Source organism: Salmo salar, chromosome 10 (assembly GCF_965601325.2).
Source record: "Salmo salar chromosome 10, fSalSal1, whole genome shotgun sequence".
Taxonomy (NCBI): Eukaryota; Metazoa; Chordata; class Actinopteri; order Salmoniformes; family Salmonidae; genus Salmo; species Salmo salar.
Window position 1 is genome coordinate 123,021,764 of NC_138300.1, and position 24,838 is coordinate 123,046,601.

General features: G+C 45.3%; 1 protein-coding gene across 2 annotated transcripts in view; it reads left to right on the top strand.

Annotated features, from left to right (window-relative positions):
* The window catches only part of LOC106561778 (unconventional myosin-Vc), a 56,144-nt gene extending 32,325 nt beyond the window's left edge, over positions 1-23,819 (top strand). The window contains exons 22-40 of one of the 2 annotated variants that reach the window (XM_045688614.2): positions 794-1,052; positions 4,036-4,099; positions 6,277-6,457; positions 7,950-8,043; positions 8,778-8,841; positions 8,939-9,019; positions 10,464-10,738; positions 10,865-10,928; positions 11,324-11,480; positions 12,426-12,510; positions 12,611-12,709; positions 15,742-15,896; positions 16,120-16,209; positions 16,380-16,530; positions 17,739-17,926; positions 18,543-18,640; positions 19,663-19,840; positions 20,558-20,638; positions 20,805-23,819. In XM_045688614.2, the coding sequence (XP_045544570.1) occupies positions 794-1,052; positions 4,036-4,099; positions 6,277-6,457; positions 7,950-8,043; positions 8,778-8,841; positions 8,939-9,019; positions 10,464-10,738; positions 10,865-10,928; positions 11,324-11,480; positions 12,426-12,510; positions 12,611-12,709; positions 15,742-15,896; positions 16,120-16,209; positions 16,380-16,530; positions 17,739-17,926; positions 18,543-18,640; positions 19,663-19,840; positions 20,558-20,638; positions 20,805-20,960 (2,520 nt within the window). In that variant the 3' untranslated portion in view covers positions 20,961-23,819. Of the gene's footprint in view, positions 1-793; positions 1,053-4,035; positions 4,100-6,276; positions 6,458-7,949; positions 8,044-8,777; positions 8,842-8,938; positions 9,020-10,463; positions 10,739-10,864; positions 10,929-11,323; positions 11,481-12,425; positions 12,511-12,610; positions 12,710-14,801; positions 15,501-15,741; positions 15,897-16,119; positions 16,210-16,379; positions 16,531-17,738; positions 17,927-18,542; positions 18,641-19,662; positions 19,841-20,557; positions 20,639-20,804 lie in introns of those variants that run through there. The other variant, XM_082957462.1, reaches the window with a different exon arrangement.
* Positions 23,820-24,838: the final 1,019 nt, after the last annotated feature.

The window sequence follows — 24,838 nt, forward strand, 5'->3', positions numbered from 1 at the left end:
AGTCTTGTTGGAAGAGGTGGAGTCTTGTTGGAAGAGGTGGAGTCTTGTTGGAAGAGGTGGAGTCTTGTTGGAAGAGGTGGAGTCTTGTTGGAAGAGGTGGAGTCTTGTTGGAAGAGGTGGAGTCTTGTTGGAAGAGGTGGAGTCTTGTTGGAAGAGGTGGAGTCTTGTTGGAAGAGGTGGAGTCTTGTTGGAAGAGGTGGAGTCTTGTTGGAAGAGGTGGAGTCTTGTTGGAAGAGGTGGAGTCTTGTTGGAAGAGGTGGAGTCTTGTTGGAAGAGGTGGAGTCTTGTTGGAAGAGGTGGAGTCTTGTTGGAAGAGGTGGAGTTATTGGGGTGGAGTCTTGTTGGAGGAGGTGGGGTCTTGTTGGAGGAGGTGGGGTTAGTGAGGTGAAGTCTTTATCTTGTGTTGGTGTAACAGAGAACGTACTGTAAACTCACTCCACAGCTAAACTTGAAATGTCGCAGATGAAGCCATCCAACTGGTACTTTTGGTATACCTCAGTCGGTTCGCACGTTGTCAAGCGAGCGGTCACGTGTGTTGGCGAGGTAGAGGACCCTGGTTCAAGCCCGGTCAGAGGCACGTTCAGGGAGGTAGTGCTATATGCTAAGCTAACACACTGATACCGGTTGAGACCAGGATCTTGTTCTGTTCTCGGTACAACGGGCCTGGGATAAATTTCCTGGTCTGGGTCTTAGTCTCAGCTCATGACCATAGCGTTTGTAGTCACTCAACTCATGTGGTCAAGAAACACCACTGTATAGCATTTCTTTGTTGATACGTTGTGTGTCCTTCCAGGGCAAAGAGAACCGTGGGTTGCTTGAGAGGCTGACAGGTCTGGCCGGTGCTCACGCCCAAGGTCTCGACAAGCTGCACAGTCTGGAGGCCCAGCTGGGGAAATCAGCCACTGAGAAGGCTTCGCTAGAGGAGCGAGAGAAGAAGAGCAAGGAGGACGCCACCAAGACGATCGCCCAGCTTCAACAGGAAAAAGACAGGTTCATTGTGGAAAAGCAGGACTTGGAGAAGAAACTTGCGGATACAGCAATAGAGATGAAAGGTAAGAGGAAGGAAATGATGGCTCAGATTGTTCTCTTTTTAAACCTCGTTTAAAAAAAAAAGAAAAAAAGTGGTCTGTAGTCTAGTTCAGGATTGAACTGGCATATATGATCCTGGTACACCGAGCTGGATAAAACCGTTGCTATGGATTAGGATTGGGCGATATTTCGATGGTGTCGGATATCGAAGATAATTAACAGCCCTCGTCGATGGTGACGACATCGTGATGTGACAGACGATGTATAGCCTATTTCAACTTGACTGGCACCACGCAGTAAAGAGCTTCAATAAACAATTTACAGAAGGCAAGAGTAGCGCAAAATGTCCAGTCAGAAAACGTTTAGTTTTTTTCTCTCTCAATGTCGGATGATCTTGGTCATATAACGAAACACCATTTTAAAAGCCTCATTTTGTATTTTTTTTCCCCCCCTCTCCATTTGATATGAATATGACTTCAGTTTGTATGCATGTTGGCATTCTCCCTCCACGCTACTTCATGATCAAACAACACATTTATCAGACAGTTTGAAATTGTTTTGAATAAGCTAGGACATAAAGAGGCTGACGGTAATAATGACAGGTAGAACAACCAATATCAAGAGAGAACAATTGAACAATCAGTTGTTGTTTTTTTTTAACAAAGCTTACAGTTGAGCAAAGCTTAGTCTATTATAGATGCAGGTATCCCTCTTCCTTGCCGTTGTGAACCAAAAGGCCTCAAAAAAAAAAAACGAATCCTACTAATGAAAATAGCCTGAAGACAAGCTAAAGTTACCAAAAGGTTTTTTTTCCCCCAAGTAGGCTCTTCTAATAAAGTGGGTAATGTCCTAAAGTTGCAGTTTTCAAATGGGAACAATTGTGAAAGTCTCAGTCTCTCTATAGGCCATTTTCTATCACAGCTTTATTTTTGAAGGGACAAATATTACAAGTAACAAGAAGTGAAATTGAGCAAACAATATGAAGATATGGGTGGGGGTCGACTGAGAAGTCAAAAGACTTCTAAAATAAACAATGCGTAGAATAGGCCTATTTCCATAGCCTACTATTAAACAAGGTAGGCTACAACCTACCTACAAATATAGAAGCCTAGACCTACAAATTTGAATCAATAAATAATCAGACAGTTGTGGGTACAGCAGAGTTATGTGCTCTGCAGCCGAGCCCTTGATGATTTTTACAACCCATCACAAGACACACAGCCACGGAAGCTTCTTGACTGTCACTTGGGCGTCGGGACACACACAGACCTCTTTCGTGCCACAGCTCCAACTAAGGCGACTAAAAAAAAAAGAATATGGTTAGCTCCAAAATATATTTAGTCATGAATCCTCTCGTCCCTCCCGGAGCATGTGAGCTTGTGCTAGCTGTCTTTTTTTTGTACATTTCTTGCCAATAAGGGGCGATACCATCTTGTATCACAATGTTTTATGGGTACTTATCCTCTATGGGCTAGGTGGGACGCAAGCGTCCCACCCGTGGTGCACTCCATCAACAGCAGGTGCATTTCAAGAGCGGCAAATTTGAATCCAAATAAATGTCAAAATTCTAATTTTTCAAACATACAACTATTTTACACCCTTTGAAAGATAAACATCTCCTTAATCTAACCACGTTTTCCGATTTCAAAAAGGTTTTACGGCGAAAGCATACATTTAGAGTATGTTAGGACAGTACATTTACAAGAGTTGTGTGTAATGTTGTGCCAATTCAAAGACAGGCGTCACCAAAACCATAAAATCAGCTAAAATTATGCACTAACCTTTTACAATCTCCAACAGATGACACTCCTAGGACATTATGTTAGGCAATGCATGCATTTTTAGTTCTATCAAGTTCATATTTATATCCAAAAACAGCGTTTTACTGTGGCGTTGATGTTCAGGAAATCGTTTCCCTCCAATAACCGGCATTCAAGTCAGCACCACAAATTAAATAATTAAAATTAGAAAACATTGGTAAAATATTATATTGTCATTTAAAGAATTATAGATTTACATCTCTTGAACGCAATCAACTTGCCAGATTTAAAAATAACCTTACTGGGAAATCACACTTTGCAATAATCTGAGCACTGCGCACAGAAAAATACGCGTTGCGATACAGACTAGCCGCCATGTTGGGGAGATCTAAAATCGAAAATACTATGTAAATAATCCATTACCTTCGATTCTCTTCATCAGATGTCACTTCCAGGTATCACAGGTCCATAACGAATGTAGTTTTGTTCAAAAAAGCTCATCATTTATGTCCAAAAATCTCCGTCTTGTTAGCACATGATCTAAGCCCGCCGGACTTCACTTCATGAACGAGGGGAAAAAATATATTTACGTTCGTTCAAACATGTCAAACGTTGTATAGCATAAATCATTAGGGCCTTTTTTAACCAGAACATGAATAATATTCAAGGTGGACGAATGCATTCTCTTTTATAACGTATTGGAACGAGCGTACCCAACATGAACTCGCGCGCCAGGTGTCTAATGGGCCATCATCGTTCCATGGCTCTTGTTCGGTCAGATCTCCCTCCAGAAGACTCAAAACACTTTGTAAAGGCTGGTGACATCTAGTGGAAGCAATAGGAAGTGCCAAAATATTCCTCAGCCCCTGTGTTTTTCAATGGCATAGGTTTAAAGGTAATACAACACATCAGGTATCCACTTCCTGTCAGAATCTGTCTCAGGGTTTTGCCTGCCAAATGAGTTCTGTTATACTCACAGACACCATTCAAACAGTTTTAGAAACTTTAGGGTGTTTTCTATCCATATATAATAAGTATATGCATATTCTAGTTACTGGGTAGGATTAATAACCAGATTAAATCGGGTACATTTTTTTATCCAGCCGTGCAAATACTGCCCCCTAGCCCTAACAGGTTTTAATCACGATTGGACAGAGGTAGGTTTGGGTGATGTCAACAAGTATGGGTCCAGAAGACCATCCAGTTAATGTCATTTATACTGTGTTTCACTTCTTTAATTTTCTAGACAGCTTCGATCAAATCAAGACGACTCTGAGAGAAGATCTGGAACGAGAAGAAAGATTGAGGAAGTAAGAGTTACTTCATGGATTGAGGAAGTAAGAGTTACTTCGTGGATTGAGGATGTTAAGAGTTACTTCGTGGATTGAGGATGTTAAGAGTTACTTTGTGGATTGAGGATATTAAGAGTTACTTTGTGGTTTAAGGAAGTTAGGAGTTACTTTGTGGCTTGAGGATGTTAAGAGTTACTTTGTGGATTGAGGATGTTAAGAGTTACTTCGTGGATTGAGGATGTTACGAGTTACTTCGTGGATTGAGGATGTTACGAGTTACTTTGTGGATTGAGGATGTTAAGAGTTACTTCGTGGATTGAGGATGTAAGCACTCCTTCGTGGATTGAGGAATGGATTGAGGAAGTAAGAGTTGCTTCGTGTACCTATACCTTTTTTTAAACTTCCGAGCTAAACCAAGCTAAGCTGTACTGCGCTGCACTGGTTACTCATCCACCATAGTAGCAGGAACAGTTCTGGACAGAACAGTGTGAAGGGGGAATATCTGAGCCAGTCCAGTAAGGTTCAGGTCCAGTATGGGGTCATGGTCCAGTATGGGTCAGGTCATGGTCCATTACAGTAATGGTCAGGTCCAGAATGGGTCAGGTCATGGTCCAGTAAGGGTCAGGTCCAGTATGGGTCATGGTCCAGTATGGGTCATGGTCCAGTGTGGTTCAGGTCATGGTCCAGTACAGTATGGGTCAGGTCCAGTATGGGTCATGGTCCAGTAAGGGTCAGGTCATGGTCCATTACAGTAATGGTCAGGTCCAGTATGGTCCAGTACAGTAATGGTCAGGTCCAATATGGGTCAGGTCATGGTCCAGTAAGGTTCAGGTCCAGTCTAGTAATGGTCATGGTCCAGTATGGGTCATGGTCCAGTGTGGTTCAGGTCATGGTCCATTACAGTAATGGTCAGGTCCAGTATGGTCCAGTACAGTAATGGTCAGGTCCAATATGGGTCAGGTCATGGTCCAGTAAGGTTCAGGTCCAGTCTAGTAATGGTTATGGTCCAGTATGGGTCTGGTCCAGTATGGGTCATGGTCCAGTATGGGTCATGGTCCAGTGTGGTTCAGGTCATGGTCCATTACAGTAATGGTCAGGTCCAGTATGGTCCAGTACAGTAATGGTCAGGTCCAATATGGGTCAGGGTCCAGTACAGTATGGGTCAGGGTCCAGTACAGTATGGGTCAGGGTCCAGTACAGTATGGGTCAGGGTCCAGTAGAGTAATGGTCAGGTCCAGTATGGGTCAGGGCCAGTATGGTTCAGGTCATGGTTCAGGTCCAGTATGGGTCAGGTCCAGTATGGTTCAGTACAGTAATGGTCAGGTCCAGTATGGGTCATGGTCCAGTACAGTATGGGTCAGGTCATGGTCCAGTATGGTTCAGGTCATGGTCCAGTATGGGTCATGGTCCAGTATGGGTCATGGTCCAGTATGGTCCAGTACAGTATGGATCAGGTCCAGTATGGGTCAGGTCATGGTCCAGTACAGTATGGTTCAGGTCCAGTATGGTCCAGGTCCAGTATGGTCCAGGTCCAGTATGGGTCAGGTCCAGTATGGGTCAGGTCCAGTATGGGTCAGGTCCAGTATGGTTCAGGGCCAGTATGGGTCAGGGCCAGTATGGGTCAGGTCCAGTATGGTCCAGTATGGGTCAGGTCCAGTATGGTCCAGTATGGGTCAGGTCCAGTATGGGTCAGATCCAGTATGGGTCAGGGCCAGTATGGGTCAGATCCAGTATGGGTCAGGGCCAGTATGGGTCAGATCCAGTATGGGTCAGGGCCAGTATGGGTCCAGTATGGTTCAGGTCCAGTATGGTCCAGTATGGGTCAGGTCCAGTATGGTCCAGTATGGTCCAGTATGGTTCAGTATGGGTCATGGTCCAGTATGGGTCATGGTCCAGTATGGGTCATGGTCCAGTATGGGTCAGGTCCAGTATGGTCCAGTATGGTTCAGTATGGGTCATGGTCCAGTATGGGTCATGGTCCAGTATGGGTCATGGTCCAGTATGGGTCAGGTCCAGTATGGTCCAGTATGGGTCAGGTCCAGTATGGGTCAGGTCCAGTATGGTTCAGGTCCAGTATGGTTCAGGTCCAGTATGGGTCAGGTCCAGTATGGGTCAGGTCCAGTATGGTTCAGGTCGTGTTGTTCAGGTCCAGTATTGTGAAAAGGACATGAGATTGATCTAGTTTAGTTTCTCAGGATCGCAGAGAACAACCTTGACCTGCAGAAGGAGGACCATGAGAAGGAGGTGGAGGTTCTGAGGGAGGAGAACAGGAGATTGAAGGAGGAGAGAGTCCGCTTGCAGAGACAGACGGAGGAGGGTGCGCAGGTCAACACTGATCTACAGGACCAGGTCATACAGCTCACCAAGCACGTCAAGGTGAGGTTGAAGGTCATTGGTCATACAGCTCACCAAGCACGTCAAGGTGAGGTCATTGGTCGTACAGCTCACCAAGCACGTCAAGGTGAGGTTCAAAGGTCATTGGTCATACAGCTCACCAAGCACGTCAAGGTGAGGTCATTGGTCGTACAGCTCACCAAGCACATCAAGGTGAGGTCATTGGTCATACAGCTCACCAAGCACGTCAAGGTGAGGTTCAAAGGTCATTGGTCATACAGCTCACCAAGCACGTCAAGGTGAGGTCATTGGTCGTACAGCTCACCAAGCACGTCAAGGTGAGGTCATTGGTCGTACAGCTCACCAAGCACGTCAAGGTGAGGTCATTGGTCATACAGCTCACCAAGCACGTCAAGGTGAGGTTCAAAGGTCATTGGTCATACAGCTCACCAAGCACGTCAAGGTGAGGTCATTGGTCGTACAGCTCACCAAGCACATCAAGGTGAGGTCATTGGTCGTACAGCTCACCAAGCACATCAAGGTGAGGTTCAAAGGTCATTGGTCGTACAACTCACCAAGCACGTCAAGGTGAGGTCATTGGTCGTACAGCTCACCAAGCACATCAAGGTGAGGTCATTGGTCATACAGCTCACCAAGCACATCAAGGTGAGGGTTCAAGGGTCATTGGTCGTACAACTCACCAAGCACGTCAAGGTGAGGTCATTGGTCGTACAGCTCACCAAGCACATCAAGGTGAGGTCATTGGTCATACAGCTCACCAAGCACATCAAGGTGAGGGTTCAAAGGTCATTGGTCGTACAACTCACCAAGCACGTCAAGGTGAGGTCATTGGTCGTACAGCTCACCAAGCACATCAAGGTGAGGTCATTGGTCGTACAGCTCACCAAGCACATCAAGGTGAGGTCATTGGTCATACAACTCACCAAGCACGTCAAGGTGAGGTTCAAAGGTCATTGGTCATACAGCTCACCAAGCACGTCAAGGTGAGGTCATTGGTCGTACAGCTCACCAAGCACATCAAGGTGAGGGTTCAAAGGTCATTGGTCGTACAACTCACCAAGCACGTCAAGGTGAGGTCATTGGTCGTACAGCTCACCAAGCACATCAAGGTGAGGTCATTGGTCATACAGCTCACCAAGCACATCAAGGTGAGGGTTCAAAGGTCATTGGTCGTACAACTCACCAAGCACATCAAGGTGAGGTCATTGGTCATACAGCTCACCAAGCACGTCAAGGTGAGGTTCAAAGGTCATTGGTCATACAGCTCACCAAGCACGTCAAGGTGAGGTCATTGGTCGTACAGCTCACCAAGCACATCAAGGTGAGGTCATTGGTCGTACAGCTCACCAAGCACATCAAGGTGAGGGTTCAAAGGTCATTGGTCGTACAACTCACCAAGCACATCAAGGTGAGGTTCAAAGGGTGAAGGATTACTTGACTGACGTATTGATTGATGGATGGATGAATGTATTGATTGGTTGGTTGGTTAGTTCATTGATTTTCCTCTTCCAAGGTCATACCTGAGTTACGGAAGGATCTTCATAACCTCCAAACCCAGAGAGATGATCTGGACCGGAGAATGAAGGGGCAGTCAGAAGAAGCGATAGGTACAGTAGATCTACTCTGCGGGTTAATTCACACTACTGTGCCCTGTACTGGCCTGGCTACCCACCATAGTTGCTGATGCAGTGGAAAGGACAATGTGAAAAGAAAATATCCGAGCCAGTACAGTGTGGTTCAGGTCCGGTACAGTACCGGGTGGGTCAGGTCCAGGGTGGGTCAGGTCCAGGGTGGGTCCGGTACAGTGTGGTTCAGGTCAGGTCCAGTACCGGGTGGGTCAGGTCCAGGGTGGGTCAGGTCCAGGGTGGGTCCGGTCCAGTACAGGGTGGTTCAGGTCCGGTCCAGTACAGGGTGGTTCAGGTCCGGTCCAGTACAGGGTGGTTCCGGTCCAGTACAGGGTGGTTCCGGTCCGGTACAGGGTGGTTCCGGTCCGGTACAGGGTGGTTCCGGTCCGGTACAGGGTGGTTCAGGTCCGGTCCAGTACAGGGTGGTTCAGGTCCAGTACAGGGTGGTTCAGGTCCAGTACAAGGTGGTTCAGGTCCGGTCCAGTACAGGGTGGTTCAGGTCCAGGGTGGTTCAGATCCAGTACAGGGTGGTTCAGGTCCAGGATGGTTCAGGTCCAGTACAGGGTGGTTCAGGTCCAGTGTGGTTCAGGTCCAGTACAGGGTGGTTCAGGTCCGGTCCAGTGTGGTTCAGGTCGGCATGATGGTGTGAAAAGGATGAAGTGCTTCCAAAGGATTTTGTTGTCAGGCCATGATCGTTTGTGACTCTTTTCTTATAGCTAAGATGAGTGTGATTACAAGACAACTTCTTGGTGGCATGATGGAAGACGAGGTCATTTCCAGGTAGTGTCAATTCTATACATATGTAGCTATATTATTCTATGCGTATTTGGGACATGATGGGTTCAATCCAGTTTACACATGTTTTTTTTGTTAAAAGGTTGGCCTCCGATGGGCCAGACCAGATGTATGAAGCTGGGGATCTGTTGACGGCTTTTGATGGGCTGCAGAAAGCTACCAGGTATGACACGTTTGGTTTTTCCCATCCACTCTGGATCTCTACATTAACCCTGGTCCCAGATCTGTTTGTACTGTCTCCACAAACCCCCCCCCCCTACAGGTCCCAGATCTGTTTGTGCTGTCTCCACAAACCCCCCCCTACAGGTCCCAGATCTGTTTGTGCTGTCTCCACAAACCCCCCTCTACAGGTCCCAGATCTGTTTGTGCTGTCTCCACAAACCCCCCCCTACAGGTCCCAGATCTGTTTGTGCTGTCTCCACAAACCCCCCCCTACAGATCCCAGATCTGTTTGTGCTGTCTCCACAAACCCCCCCCTACAGATCCCAGATCTGTTTGTGCTGTCTCCACAAACCCCCCTACAGGTCCCAGATCTGTTTGTGCTGTCTCCACAAACCCCCCTTACAGGTCCCAGATCTGTTTGTGCTGTCTCCACAAACCCCCCTACAGGTCCCAGATCTGTTTGTGCTGTCTCCACAAACCCCCCCCTACAGATCCCAGATCTGTTTGTGCTGTCTCCACAAACCCCCCCCCCCCCCCCCCCTACAGATCCCAGATCTGTTTGTGCTGTCTCCACAAACCCCCCCCTACAGATCCCAGATCTGTTTGTGCTGTCTCCACAAACCCCCCCATACAGGTCCCAGATCTGTTTGTGCTGTCTCCACAAACCCCCTGCTGTATGGTCACTGTCATGATGCAAGCTATCCCAAGGTTGTGGGTTCAATTCCCACAGAGATCACATGTCCTTAAAAACGTATGCATTCACTGTGCTGGAGGTGTCTGTGGATAAAAGCAGCTGCTACGTGACATAATGTTAGTACTCCTACTGTAAGGATTCACATGGCCGTTCTGCCCCAATGTGAGGAATAAACGTTATTGACTTCTTATGGCTGAAATCCCGTTAACGGGATCGGGATCCGGTTTAATGGCAGAGCGCCAAATTCAAAAATTATTACAAATATTTAACTTTCATACATTCACAAGTGCAATACACCAAATTGAAGCTGAACTTCTTGTATTTCTAGCCACCGTGTCAGATTTCATCAAGGCTTTACGGCGAAAGCAAATTACGCTATAATCTGAGGATAGTCCGCCAACAAACAAACACTGACAATCATATTTCATCCCTCCAGGCGCGACACAAAACTCAGAAATAACGATGTAATTCATGCCTTACCTTTGACGAGCTTCTTCTGTTGGCACTCCAATATGTCCCATAAACATTTTCTATCCAAATCTACCAATTATATGCATATCCTACCTTCTGAGCCTTAATAGCAGGGAGTATACTTTGGGCACACTTTTCATCCGGATGTGAAAATAGCACCCTCAAGCCAATAACAAGTGAAGTGTTTAGAAAATAAGAAATCTCTGTTTCACACTGTGATCATTTGACATCTAAGGCTAGTGAATGAAGGTGTTGTTGTTGTTGGTCTGTCTGCCGACAGAGTGCTGGAGAGAAAGCAGAAGGAACAGAAAGATGTCTCCGACAGTCAGATAGAGGGGCTGACGTTCAAGGTGGAACACCTGCAGAACGAAAACAATCAGCTGCAAAAACTGTTCCAAGAAAAAATGTCCGTCAACGACAGCATCGGCCAGGAGGTGAGCAGGCTGAACCAGGAAAACATGGTCATACCTGAGCTGAAGCAGACGGTGTCAGAGCTACAACGACATAAACAGGAACTGGAAGACCGACTGGAGGAGCAGGCTAGAGGGATGACAGGTAGACACAGTACAATACACCATCACTAAGGTCTATAGGTTCGGGGTCAGTGTCATCGTTATCCAGTCAACTCAGGAAGTCATTCCAATCATTTATCTCTTTTTTTTGTCTCTTTTTGTTTGTTAGAGAAAATTGAGGAGATGTCCAAAAAGCTTGAGATGAATGTTGAAGAGGAAGCCTCCCAACGCAGGTACAGTAGTACGTCCTCAAGCCCTGAAATCATATCACAATATTCCATTGTCTGCAGATGCTTTTATCCAAAGTGACTTCCAGGACTGTGAGTGCATACATTTACTGTATGTATGTATGTATGTATGTATGTATGTATGTATGTGAATCACACACGCATGCATGTGTGTGTGTGTATGTATGTGAATCACACACGCATGTATGTATGTATGTATGTATGTATGTATGTATGTATGTATGTATGTATGTATGTATGTATTGGAATGGGAATTGAACCCACAACCACTATCTCGACATGCTAGCACCACACTCTCTCACCAACTGAACCACACAAGACCACAACCAAGCCGTCATTACTATTCTGATCCCAACTGACCCCCTAACCTCTGTGTTCAGGCTGTTGGAGCAGCATGAGCAGGTGGAGCGGGAGAAGGAGGAGGTGGAGAGGAGGGTGGAGGAGCTGGAGGAGGTGCTCAGGAGACAGAAGAACGCCGAGGTCGAGGCCAAGGCCAGATTCAGTCAGGAGACATCGCGACTCACTGCAGAGAACATGGTGTGTTGGGGTGGGGGGGGCTGTGAGGGTGACTGACGATTTGTTTGTGACTGTGTGTGTGACTGACGATTTGTTTGTGACTGTGTGTGTGATTGACGATTTGTTTGTGACTGTGTGTGTGATTGACGATTTGTTTGTGACTGACGATTTGTTTGTGACTGTTTGTGACTGACGATTTGTTTGTCACTGTTTGTGACTGACGATTTGTTTGTGACTGTTTGTGACTGACGATTTGTTTGTCACTGTTTGTGACTGACGATTTGTTTGTGACTGTTTGTGACTGACGATTTGTTTGTCACTGTTTGTGACTGACTGTTTGTGACTGACTGTTTGTGACTGACTGTTTGTGACTGACTGTTTGTGACTGACTGTTTGTGACTGACTTTGTTTGTCACTGTTTGTGACTGTGTGACTGACTGTTTATTTCTGACTGACTGTGTGTGACTGACTGTGTGTGACTGACTGTTTATTTCTGACTGACTGTGTGTGACTGACTGACTGTGTGTGACTGACTGTGTGTGTGACTGGCTGTTTATTTGTGACTGTGTGTGTGTGTGACTGACTGTTTATTTGTGACTGACTGGCTGTGTGTGTGACTGACTGGCTGTTTGTGTGTGACTGTGTGACTGACTGTGTGTGTGTGTGACTGACTGTGTGTGTGTGTGTGTGTGACTGACTGTGTGTGTGACTGACTGTGTGTGTGACTGACTGTGTGTGTGACTGACTGTGTGTGTGTGTGTGACTGACTGTGTGTGTGTGTGTGACTGACTGTGTGTGTGTGTGTGACTGACTGTGTGTGACTGACTGTGTGTGACTGACTGTGTGTGACTGACTGTGTGTGACTGTGTGGGATGTGTGTAATGTGTGTGTGTGTAATGTGTGTAATGTGTGTGTGGGTAATGTGTGTAATGTGTGTGGGTAATGTGTACTCACATGTTATTCCAGGACTTTGAAGAACAGCTCGACATGAAGGAACGGTTGATAAGGAAGCTACAAAATAAAATCAAGAGTCTTCAAACATCCGAGAAAGGTACCGCGATTATAAACTGACAAGGCAAACTTCTGCTACATTCTATCACATTTGATATTCAGCTAATTTCCTGTTTTTTGGGGGTGGGTTTCTTCCTCAGCCAATCAAACGCCAGCGCCCACTATTCCCAAAGAATACCTCGGAATGTTGGAGTACAAGAGGGAGGATGAACCCAAGCTCATTCAATACATTATTCTGGGTAATGAACACGTCATTATTCTGGGTACTGAACACGTCATTATTCTGGGTACTGAACACGTCGCCATTCTGGGTACTGAACACGTCATTATTCTGGGTACTGAACACGTCATTATTCTGGGTACTGAACACGTCATTATTCTGGGTACTGAACACGTCATTATTCTGGGTACTGAACACGTCATTATTCTGGGTACTGAACACGTCATTATTCTGGGTACTGAACACGTCGCCATTCTGGGTACTGAACACGTCACCATTCTGGGTACTGAACACGTCATTATTCTGGGTACTGAACACGTCATTATTCTGGGTACTGAACACGTCATTATTCTGGGTACTGAACACGTCATTATTCTGGGTACTGAACACGTCATTATTCTGGGTACTGAACACGTCACCATTCTGGGTACTGAACACGTCACCATTCTGGGTACTGAACACGTCACCATTCTGGGTACTGAACACGTCATTATTCTGGGTACTGAACACGTCATTATTCTGGGTACTGAACACGTCATTCTGGGTACTGAACACGTCATTATTCTGGGTACTGAACACGTCACCATTCTGGGTAATGAACACGTCGCCATTCTGGGTACTGAACACGTCATTATTCTGGGTACTGAACACATCATTATTCTGGGTACTGAACACGTCATTATTCTGGGTACTGAACACGTCGCCATTCTGGGTACTGAACACGTTGCCATTCTGGGTACTGAACACGTCATTATTCTGGGTACTGAACACGTCATTATTCTGGGTACTGAACACGTCATTATTCTGGGTACTGAACACATCACCATTCTGGGTACTGAACACGTCATTCTGGGTACTGAACACGTCATTATTCTGGGTACTGAACACGTCATTATTCTGGATACTGAACACATCACCATTCTGGGTACTGAACACGTCATTATTCTGGGTACTGAACACGTCATTATTCTGGGTACTGAACACGTCATTATTCTGGGTACTGAACACGTCATTATTCTGGGTAATGAACACGTCATTATTCTGGGTACTGAACACGTCATTATTCTGGGTACTGAACACGTCATTATTCTGGGTACTGAACACATCATCATTCTGGGTACTGAACACGTCATTATTCTGGGTACTGAACACGTCATTATTCTGGGTACTGAACACATCACCATTCTGGGTACTGAACACGTCATTCTGGGTACTGAACACGTCATTATTCTGGGTACTGAACACGTCATTCTGGGTACTGAACACATCATTATTCTGGGTACTGAACACGTCACCATTCTGGGTACTGAACACGTCACCATTCTGGGTACTGAACACGTCACCATTCTGGGTACTGAACACATCATTATTCTGGGTACTGAACACGTCATTATTCTGGGTACTGAACACATCATCATTCTGGGTACTGAACACATCATTCTGGGTACTGAACACATCATTATTCTGGGTACTGAACACGTCATTATTCTGGGTACTGAACACGTCACCATTCTGGGTACTGAACACGTCACCATTCTGGGTACTGAACACGTCACCATTCTGGGTACTGAACACGTCACCATTCTGGGTACTGAACACGTCACCATTCTGGGTACTGAACACGTCATTATTCTGGGTACTGAACACATCATTATTCTGGGTACTGAACACATCATTATTCTGGGTACTGAACACGTCACCATTCTGGGTACTGAACACGTCACCATTCTGGGTACTGAACACGTCACCATTCTGGGTACTGAACACGTCACCATTCTTGTTGGAGTTGACACAGTTTTTTACATTTTTTTATAGTATCACATGACCACACAGGTCTACATGGCCTAAGAAAATAGATCACATGAGCCTGAGAGGATGAACTAACAACTAGTTCTCACTATGAAAGTGTGACGTGTCAAACAGCAGCAGCAGCAGTATACAGAGTTTGGCTCATGTCTGTAACTGGGTTGTGTTCATTAGTCACCAAATCGAAGAAAAGACTGAAACGGGGAGGGACTACCTGCACTTGTCCAATAACGAATGACCTTAATTTTTTTTTTTAATTGCAAAAAGCTTTCCATTGTGTGTCCTACCACTCGGTTCTTTGTCAGACCTGAAACCCAGGGGGGTGGTGGTGAACATGATCCCCAACATGGCCGCCCAGCTTCTCTTCATGTGTATCCGTTAATCTGGCCCATGTTTGTAACTGTCCTCCTATGTTTGTTTGCAGACCTGAAACCCAGGGGGGTGGTGGTGAACATGATCCCCAACATGGCCGCCCAGCTTCTCTTCATGTGTATCCGTTAATCTGGCCCATGTTTGTAACTGTCCTCCTATGTTTGTTTGCAGACCTGAAACCCAGGGGGGTGGTGGTGAACATGATCCCCAACATGGCCGCCCAGCTTCTCTTCATGTGTATCCGTTTATCTGGCCCATGTTTGTAACTGTCCTCCTATGTTTGTTTGCAGACCTGAAACCCAGGGGGGTGGTGGTGAACATGATCCCCAACATGGCCGCCCAGCTTCTCTTCATGTGTATCCGTTAATCTGGCCCATGTTTGTAACTGTCCTCCTATGTTTGTTTGCAGACCTGAAACCCAGAGGGGTGGTGGTGAACATGATCCCCAACATGGCCGCCCAGCTTCTCTTCATGTGTATCCGTTAATCTGGCCCATGTTTGTAACTGTCCTCCTATGTTTGTTTGCAGACCTGAAACCCAGAGGGGTGGTGGTGAACATGATCCCCAACATGGCCGCCCAGCTTCTCTTCATGTGTATCCGTTAATCTGGCCCATGTTTGTAACTGTCCTCCTATGTTTGCAGACCTGAAACCCAGAGGGGTGGTGGTGAACATGATCCCCAACATGGCCGCCCAGCTTCTCTTCATGTGTATCCGTTTATCTGGTCCATGTTTGTAACTGTCCTCCTATGTTTGCAGACCTGAAGCCCAGGGGGGTGGTGGTGAACATGATCCCCAACATGGCCGCCCAGCTTCTCTTCATGTGTATCCGTTTATCTGGTCCATGTTTATAACTGTCCTCCTATGTTTGCAGACCTGAAACCCAGGGGGGTGGTGGTGAACATGATCCCCAACATGGCCGCCCAGCTTCTCTTCATGTGTGTCCGCCACGCTGACTACCTGAACGACGGAGCAAAGCTCAAGTCTCTCATGAACGCCATAATCAGCGGGGTTAAGAAGGTCATCACGGTAAGATGAGTCAGTGCTCTATTCCTGTTCCTGTTCTGCATTTCGTAGTTCTTCATACGACTCTGAAAACTCATAACAGGCCACTCACTCTAAGCTCTTCTTCTTTTGTCCCTGAGGGGGGGGGGGGGGGGGGGAAATGAATGACCTTGTTTACATTCAAATGCGGATATTCTCAGGATTTTTGTTGTTTTTTTATGTTGTTGTCATTGTTTACCTGTCTCAGGATCACCAAGCAGATTTTGAATTGCTGTCATTCTGGCTCTCGAACATGTACCACATGCTCAACTGTCTGAAGCAGTACAGTGGAGAAGAGGTAGGATTGTCCCTCTACCATGTTTATACTGCACACCTTCAGGGGTTCTATCCACAGATAAATGTACCAGTCCATATTTTGTTTCATATTGCGTAGTAATACTCTGGCCTAAAGATCTGTTGTTGTTGTTGTTGTTATAAAATGTTTATTTTATCTCACATTTTCCACAGGAGTTTATGAAACAGAACTCTCCGCGTCAGAATAAGAACTGCTTGCAGAACTTTGACTTGTCTGAACACAGGCAGATCTTCAGTGATCTGGCCATCCGTATCTACCACCAGTTTATATCTGTTATGGAGAAGACTCTTGTGCCTATGATCGGTAGGTTACTCTCATAACATAACAACATGATGTGCAGTACCAATTTAAAAAAAAAGTTTGGACACACCTACTCATTTTCAGGGTTTTTCTTTCTTTATTTTTTACTATTTTCTACGTTGTAGAATAGTAGTGAAGACATCAAAACTATGAAATAACACATATGGAATCATGTAGTAACCCAAAAAGTGTTAAACAAATCAAAATATATTTTAGATTCTTCAAAGTAGCCACCCTTTGCCTTGATGACAGCTTTGCACACTCTTGGCATGCCTACAGGTAGTAGAGGGGGTTTCCCACTAAGCGCAAACCAGATGGGATGGCGTATCACTGCAGAATGCTGTGGTAGCCATGCTGGTTAAGTGTATCTTGAATTCTAAATAAATCACTGACCGTGTCACCAGCAAAGCACCATCACACCACCTCCTCCATGCTTCACGGTGGGAACTACACATGCAGAGATCATCCGTTCACCTCCTCTGCGTCTCACAAAGACACGGCGGTTGGAACCAAAAATCTCTAATTTGGACTCATCAGACCGATTTCCACCGGTCTAATGTCCATTGCTCGTGTTTCTTGGCCCAAGCAAGTCTCTTCTTACCAGGTATTCCTTAAAGAGGTGGGGTTTCAGGTGTCTCCGGAAGGTGGTGATTGACTCCGCTGTCCTGGCGTCGTGAGGGAGCTTGTTCCACCATTGGGGTGCCAGAGCAAGTCTCTTCTTCTTATCGGTGTCCTTTAGTAGTGTTTTTTTTTGCAGCAATTCGACCATGAAGGCCTGATTGACACAGAACAGTTGAAAGAAATTCCACAAATGAACTTTTAACAAGGCACACCTTGTTCATTTAAATGTATTCCAGGTGACTACCTCATGAAGCTGGTTGAGAGAATACCAAGAGTGTGCAACGCTGTCATCAAGGCAAAGGGTGGCAACTTTGAAGAATCTAAATCTAAAATATATTTTGATTCGTTTAACACTTTTTTTTTTGGTTACTACATGATTCCATATATTTTATTTTAGCGTTTTGATGTCTTCACTATTATTCTACAATGGTACGTTGATATGATACATACATTTATAGTCACTTTCCATTAAATATTTGTAGAAATCCAAGAAAGTATTGCCCTTTTCATGAAACAATAAAGGTTTTCATTCATTCGCGCATGCGTACAGTACCTGTTCTACGTAAGGAGTGTGTGTCTGTTTCCTCCAGTTCCTGGTATGCTGGAGCATGAGAGTCTCCAGGGAATCTCTAGTATGAAGCCTACAGGTTTCCGTAAGCGTTCCAACAGTATCTATGAGGACCAGGAGATCTACACCATCTCTTCTCTCCTCCAGCAGCTCAGTCTGTACCACATCACTATGAGTCAGCACGGGATGGAGGAGGGGCTGGTCAGACAGGTAGGAGATATGGGGGGGGAATCGCAGGTTGGAGGAGGGGGGGGGGTCACTCAGGGGCTGGTCAGACAGGTAGGGGGGGGGGGGTCAGACAGGTAGGAGGAGGGGGGGTCACTCAGGGGCTGGTCAGACAGGTAGGAAGGGGGGGGGGGGTCAGACAGGTAGGAGGAGGAGGGGGGGGGGCACTCAGGGGCTGGTCAGACAGGTAGGAAGGGGGGGGGGTCAGACAGGTAGGAGGAGGGGGGGTCACTCAGGGGCTGGTCAGACAGGTAGGAAGGGGGGGGGTCAGACAGGTAGGAGGAGGAGGGGGGGGGGGGGCACTCAGGGGCTGGTCAGACAGGTAAGAGATTGTGGGGGGGGGGTCCGATTCTTGGACCTCTATGATTTTCAGGTTATATTAATCGCATCTACCTGTCTCTGACCCTGTGTTGTCCCAACATCTAACTGTGTCTGACCCTGTGTTGTCCAACATCTACCTGTGTTTGTGTCTGACCCTGTGTTGTCCAACATCTACCTGTGTCTGACCCTGTGTTGTCCAACATCTACCTGTGTTTGTCTCTGACCCTGTGTTGTCCAACATCTACCTGTGTTTGTCTCTGACCCTGTGTTGTCCCAACAGGCTGTGAAACAGACTTTCTTCCTGGTGGGTGCGGCCACACTCAACAACATCCTGCTACGCAAAGACATGTGCTCCTGTAGGAAGGGCATGCAGATCAGGTAGGGGTGTGTGTGTGTGTGTGTGTGTGTGTGTGTGTGTGTGTGTGTGTGTGTGTGTGTGTGTGTGTGTGTGTGTGTGTGTGTGTGTGTGTGTGTGTGTGTGTTGAACAAGAAGAAACAGAGGAAGAGATGGAAAGTTAAATCCTCCCCAGCAAACAGTGGAAGTTCCTACAACGTATGTTAAACGTAACAGCATGTTTCAGTTACCTGTCTGTATCCTAGGTAACGTAGCAACATGTTTCAGGTACCTGTCTGTGTGTTACTGTAGGTAACGTAGCAACATGTTCCAGGTACCTGTCTGTATCCTAGGTAACATAGCAACATGTTTCAGGTACCTGTCTGTGTGTTACTGTAGGTAACGTAGCAACATGTTTCCAGGTACCTGTCTGTGTGTTACTGTAGGTAACGTAGCAACATGTTCCAGGTACCTGTCTGTATCCTAGGTAACATAGCAACATGTTTCAGGTACCTGTCTGTGTGTTACTGTAGGTAACGTAGCAACATGTTTCCAGGTACCTGTCTGTGTGTTACTGTAGGTAACGTAGCAACATGTTTCAGGTACCTGTCTGTATCCTAGGTAACATAGCAACATGTTCCAGGTACCTGTCTGTGTGTTACTGTAGGTAACGTAGCAACATGTTTCCAGGTACCTGTCTGTGTGTTACTGTAGGTAACATAGCAACATGTTTCAGGTACCTGTCTGTGAGTTCCTGTAGGTAACGTAGCAACATGTTTCAGGTACCTGTCTGTGTGTTACTGTAGGTAACATAGCAACATGTTTCAGGTACCTGTCTGTGTGTTACTGTAGGTAACGTAGCAACATGTTTCAGGTACCTGTCTGTGTGTTACTGTAGGTAACATAGCAACATGTTTCAGGTACCTGTCTGTGTGTTACTGTAGGTAACATAGCAACGTGTCCAGATGTAACATCAGTTACCTGTTTTGTTTTCCAGGTGACTCAATCCAGTGACCTTTCGTTTACTGGCCGAACGCTCTTAACCGCTAGGCTACCTGTTTTGCAGGTGTAACATCAGTTACCTGGAGGAGTGGCTGAAGGAGAAGGACCTGGTGCAGGGTACCAGTGCCATGGAAACTCTGAAGCCTCTGTGTCAAGCTGCCTGGCTGCTGCAGGTCAACAAGACCACTGATGACGACGCTAAGGAAATCGTAGAACAATGCTCTGAACTCAACACTGTACAGGTACTGAAGGAAGATGTACTAGAGGGTTCCCCAACTGGTGGCCTGCGGGGGGGGTTTATTTATAAACACTGTAAAAGCACCAGGAAATCAGCTCCAAGTGATTTTAATTTGGGACATCTGTTCCCAAGTATTCCCACGCATAATATGTGTGTGTGTGTGTGTGTGTGTGTGTGTGTGTGTGTGTGTGTGTGTGTGTGTGTACAAATGTAAGTGTAACCGATGTGAAATGGCTAGCTAGTTAGCGGTGGTGCGCGCTAATAGCGTTTCAATCGGGTGATGTCACTCGCTCCGAGACCTGAAGTAGTTGTTCCCCTTTGCTCTGCCGCGGTTTTTGTGGCGCGATGGGTAACGATGCTTCGTGGGGGTGTCAGTTGTTGATGTGTGCAGAGGGTCCCTGGTTCGAGCCCAGGTTGGGGCGAGGAGAGAGACGGAAGCTATACTGTTACATAAGGAAGGTTTGAAATTATTATGTTTTAGTCAAATATTACATATGTTTGGGATTCTTGCGGTCAGTTTACAGTCTGTAAATTATTAGTAATTATGTTCCAGTCCTCCGACGATCCACTGAAGAAAGGATCAGCCCGCGGCTGGATCTAGTGGATGACTCTTGCTGTGCTACATTACCCATAATGCTTTGAGCAGTATTTTAGATTGACTGTTTTTGTGAATATTACTCGGTGTCACTGACAGAACCTTTTTTTTTTTTTCCTGCTCTAGATTGTCAAGATTCTGAATTCTTACACGCCCATTGATGATTTCGAGAAAAGGGTGGCACCGTCGTTTGTCCGCAAAGTTCAGGTAAGGTGTAAATGTGCATCCCGATCTCGATCATGTGACAAGGATCATGTGCACCTGGATTATTATGAAATGATTTTAATCACAGCAGTTCCAGTATATGGAAATCAATCCAAAACCATTTCCATGAATTAAATGTAGGAAATGAATGTATTTCCCTTGTCCCCAGGGCTTGCTCCAGGACCGTGAAGGGGGATCCTCCCAGCTGATGCTGGACACCCAGTATCGTTTCCAGGTCACCTTCCCCTTCACCCCATCCTCTCAGGCCCTGGAGCTACTGCAGCTGCCATCCAGCCTCAGACTGGGCTTCCTCACCAGGATCTAAACCCCTGGCCTCTGGGGGAAGCGGTAGCCTTGACTCTAGAGAAGCGGTCCAGTAACCTAAAGGTTGCTGGTTTGAATCCCAGGGATGACGGGGAAAAGCTGGCAGGAGTGAGGTGCCAGTGTCTGCCAGTGTCTCGGGTGCCACCAACTGCCATTGTAGCCAAATAGCCTTTTAAAAATGATTTGTGTTTTTTCATTTACACTCGTAATACAGTTTGATATAAATATTACGCTGATGACTGATGAATGTGTGACGTAAATGCAGATGCTGTTGCAGGGCTGCTTGGTAGTATAGTGAGGAAACCTTACTTCTCAGCTAGATGAGATGAGAAATGCTTGGTAGTATAGTGATAAACCTTACTTCTCAGCTAGATGAGATGAGAAATGCTTGGTAGTATAGTGATAAACCTTACTTCTCAGCTAGATGAGATGAGAAATGCTTGGTAGTATAGTGATAAACCTTAATTCTCAGCTAGATGAGATGAGAAATGCATGATAGTATAGTGAGGAAACATTATTTCTCAGCTAGATGAGATGAGAAATGCAATTCTGAAGAAAACAGTTTTAAGTTCAATATCAAACTGCTGTTTTTTTTATATAGTCAATTCAAATGTGTCCAATGTTTTTGAGTAACATACACAGTACATCAAATATGTATTTTTTGTTTTGAATATATATTTTGTAAATCATACTGTAGAAGTATTTTTGTATCTTTAAATAATATACTGAACAAAAATATATAAATGCAACAATTTCAGAGATTTTACTGAGTTACAGTTTATATAAGGAAATCAGTCAATTTAAATATATTCATTATGCCCTAATCTATGGATTTCACATGACTGGGAATACAGATATACATCTGTTGGTCACAGATACCTTAAACAAAAGTAGGGGTGTGGATCAGAAAACCAGTCAGTATCTGGTGTGACCACCATTTGCCTCATGCAGCGCTACACATCTCCTTCACATAGAGTTGATCAGGCTGTTGATTGTGGCCTGTGGAATGTTTTCCCACTCCTCTTCAATGGCTGGATATTGGCTGGACCTGGAACACGCTGTCGTACAAGTCGATCCAGAGCATCCCAAACATGCTCAATGGGTGACATGTCTGGTGAGTTTGCAGGCCATGGAAGAACTCGGACATTTTCAGCTTCCAGGAATTGTGTCCAGATCCTTGCGACATGGGACAGTGCATTATCATGCTGAAACACGAGGTGATGGCGGAGGATGAATGGCACAACAATGGGCCTCAGGATTTTGTCACGGTATCTCTGTATTCAAATTGCCATCGATAAAATCATTATCCGTAGCTTATGCCTTGCCCATACCATAACCCCATCCCCACCATAGGGCACTCTATTCACAGCATTGCCATCAGTAAACCGCTCACCCACACGCCATACACGCTGTCTGCCATCTGCCCAGTACAGTTGAAACCGGGATTCATCCGTGAAGAGCACACTTCTCCAGCGTACCAGTGGTCATTGAAGGTGAGTATTTGCCCACTGAGTTGCGATGCCAAACTGCAGTCAGGTCAAGACCCTGGTGAGGATGACGAGCACGCAGATGAGCTTCCCTGAGACGGTTTCTGACAGTTTGTGCAGAAATTCTTTGGTTGTGCGAAACCCACAGTTTCATCAGCTGTCCGGGTGGCTGGTCTCAGACAAACCCACAGTTTCATCAGCTGTCCGGGTGGCTGGTCTCAGACAAACCCACAGTTTCATCAGCTGTCCGGGTGGCTGGTCTCAGACAAACCCACAGTTTCATCAGCTGTCCGGGTGGCTGGTCTCAGACAAACCCACAGTTTCATCAGCTGTCCGGGTGGCTGGTCTCAGACAAACCCACAGTTTCATCAGCTGTCCGTGTGGCTGGTCTCAGATGATGCCGCAGGTGATGAAGCCGGATGTGGAGGTCCTGGGCTGGTGTGGTTACACGTGGTTATCTGCGGTTGTGAGGCAGGTTGGACGTACTGCCAAATTCTCTAAAATGACATTGGAGGTGGCTTATGGTAGAGAAATGAACATTAAATTATCTTGCAACAGCGCTAGTGGACATTCCTGCAGTCAGCATGCCAATTGCACGCTCCCTCAACTTGAGACATCTGTTGCATTGTGTTGTGTGACAAAACTGCACATTTTAGTGGCCTTGTATTGTCCCCAGCACAATTTCACCTGTGTAATGATCATGCTTTTTAGTCAGCTACTTGATATGCCACACCTGTCAGGTGGATGGATTATATTGGAAAAGGAGAAATGTTCACTAACAGTGATGTAAACAAATTGGTTCACAAAATATTTAAAGAAATATGCTTTTTTTGAGAGATAAGTGCGTAGGGAACATTTCTGGGATTTTTTTTAATTTCAGTTGATGAAACATGGGACCAACACTTTATGTTGTGTTTATATTTTTGTTCAGTGCCTTCAGAAAGTATTCATACCCCTTGACTTATTCCACATTTTGTTGTGTTACAACCTGAATTCCAAGTTGATTAAATTGAGTGTTTTTCTCACCCATCTATACACAATACCCCATAATGATGAAGTGAAAACACATTTTTAGACATTTTTGCAAATTTATAAAAAATGTAATACAGAAATATTGAATTTACATACAGTAAGTATTTACACCCCTGAGTCATGTTTAAAATATATATATATATCATTTTTTTTAAACATGATTCAACTTTGACATTATAGGATATTGTGAGTAGGTCAGCGAAGACAAATCTAAATGTAATCCATTTTAAATTCAGGCTGTAACAACAGAATAAGTCAAGGGGTGTGAACACTTCCTGAAAGCACTGTAAATACATGTGCCTAAAATGAATTACATGCGAATAAAATGTTGTATTAGTTGATTTCTGTTTTTATTTTTATTTTTTGTAAGGATTTCTTACACATGCAAACGTCAGCCCTACATGCAGGGGCGGAAATCCCGGGGGGGACACCACCCCCCCCCCCCCATCCTGGGAAAAATATGATTTGTCCCCCCCGATATATCACTGAAACATAACTATGTAATTTAAATAATATTAATAATACGCAATGAAAGCAATTGTGTTGATTATAGACACTTAATAGCGCGTTTTTAAGTTTCAAAAGATTGCGACCCCCCCCCCCCCCCACCCATTTTTCACAATGGTTTGATCCACGCCAGTTCCTTAGTTGGCAAGGTAACAGAGGGGTCGTGTCTACTGTCTGAAAGGCACTCAATGCAGGTAACTGACGTGAGGTTAATCCAGTCAATCGCGCACACACACTAGCTGAATATGCAGAGCTAGCACGCAAATATTAACTATTAAGCTAGCTAGTACCTATTCCATTTATGTGGAATAGGTACTATATGGAGTCTTTGCTATCGTCAATTTATTCCAAGATCAGCATGCAGATGATGTAAATTAGTGCTTCAAAGTCCCTGTGATAAGGTTAGCGATAAACTGAAGTCCAAACTGAACAGAACTTCACTCTCTTCTTCCATTGTCTTAAATATATTTAATGGTCTCGGTACAAAAGCTAAATTGTCGCAAGGGAACTTTTATTTATTTATTTATTTTATTTCACCTTTATTTAACCCGGGTAGCAAAGATTATAGCAAACACCACTGAAACGGAATTGGTACTCGCTAGCTTTGCAAATTCAGCTATTGTTGGAAGCCAGCCAATATGAAACAAACTATTAAAATTACAAAAAGTTGCAGCATATGTTGTGTAAATGGTGAACTCATACAGCTGTCAACTCTTGTCATTTTAATCCGTTTCACATTTGCTAGCTACCTTTTAGATCGAAGCCCAAATAGAATGATAAAAGATAAGATGATAGAAGCCCATCTCCTACTGTAAATAACCTTCACACTGTGTGTGTAGCCAGCCAGCCAGCC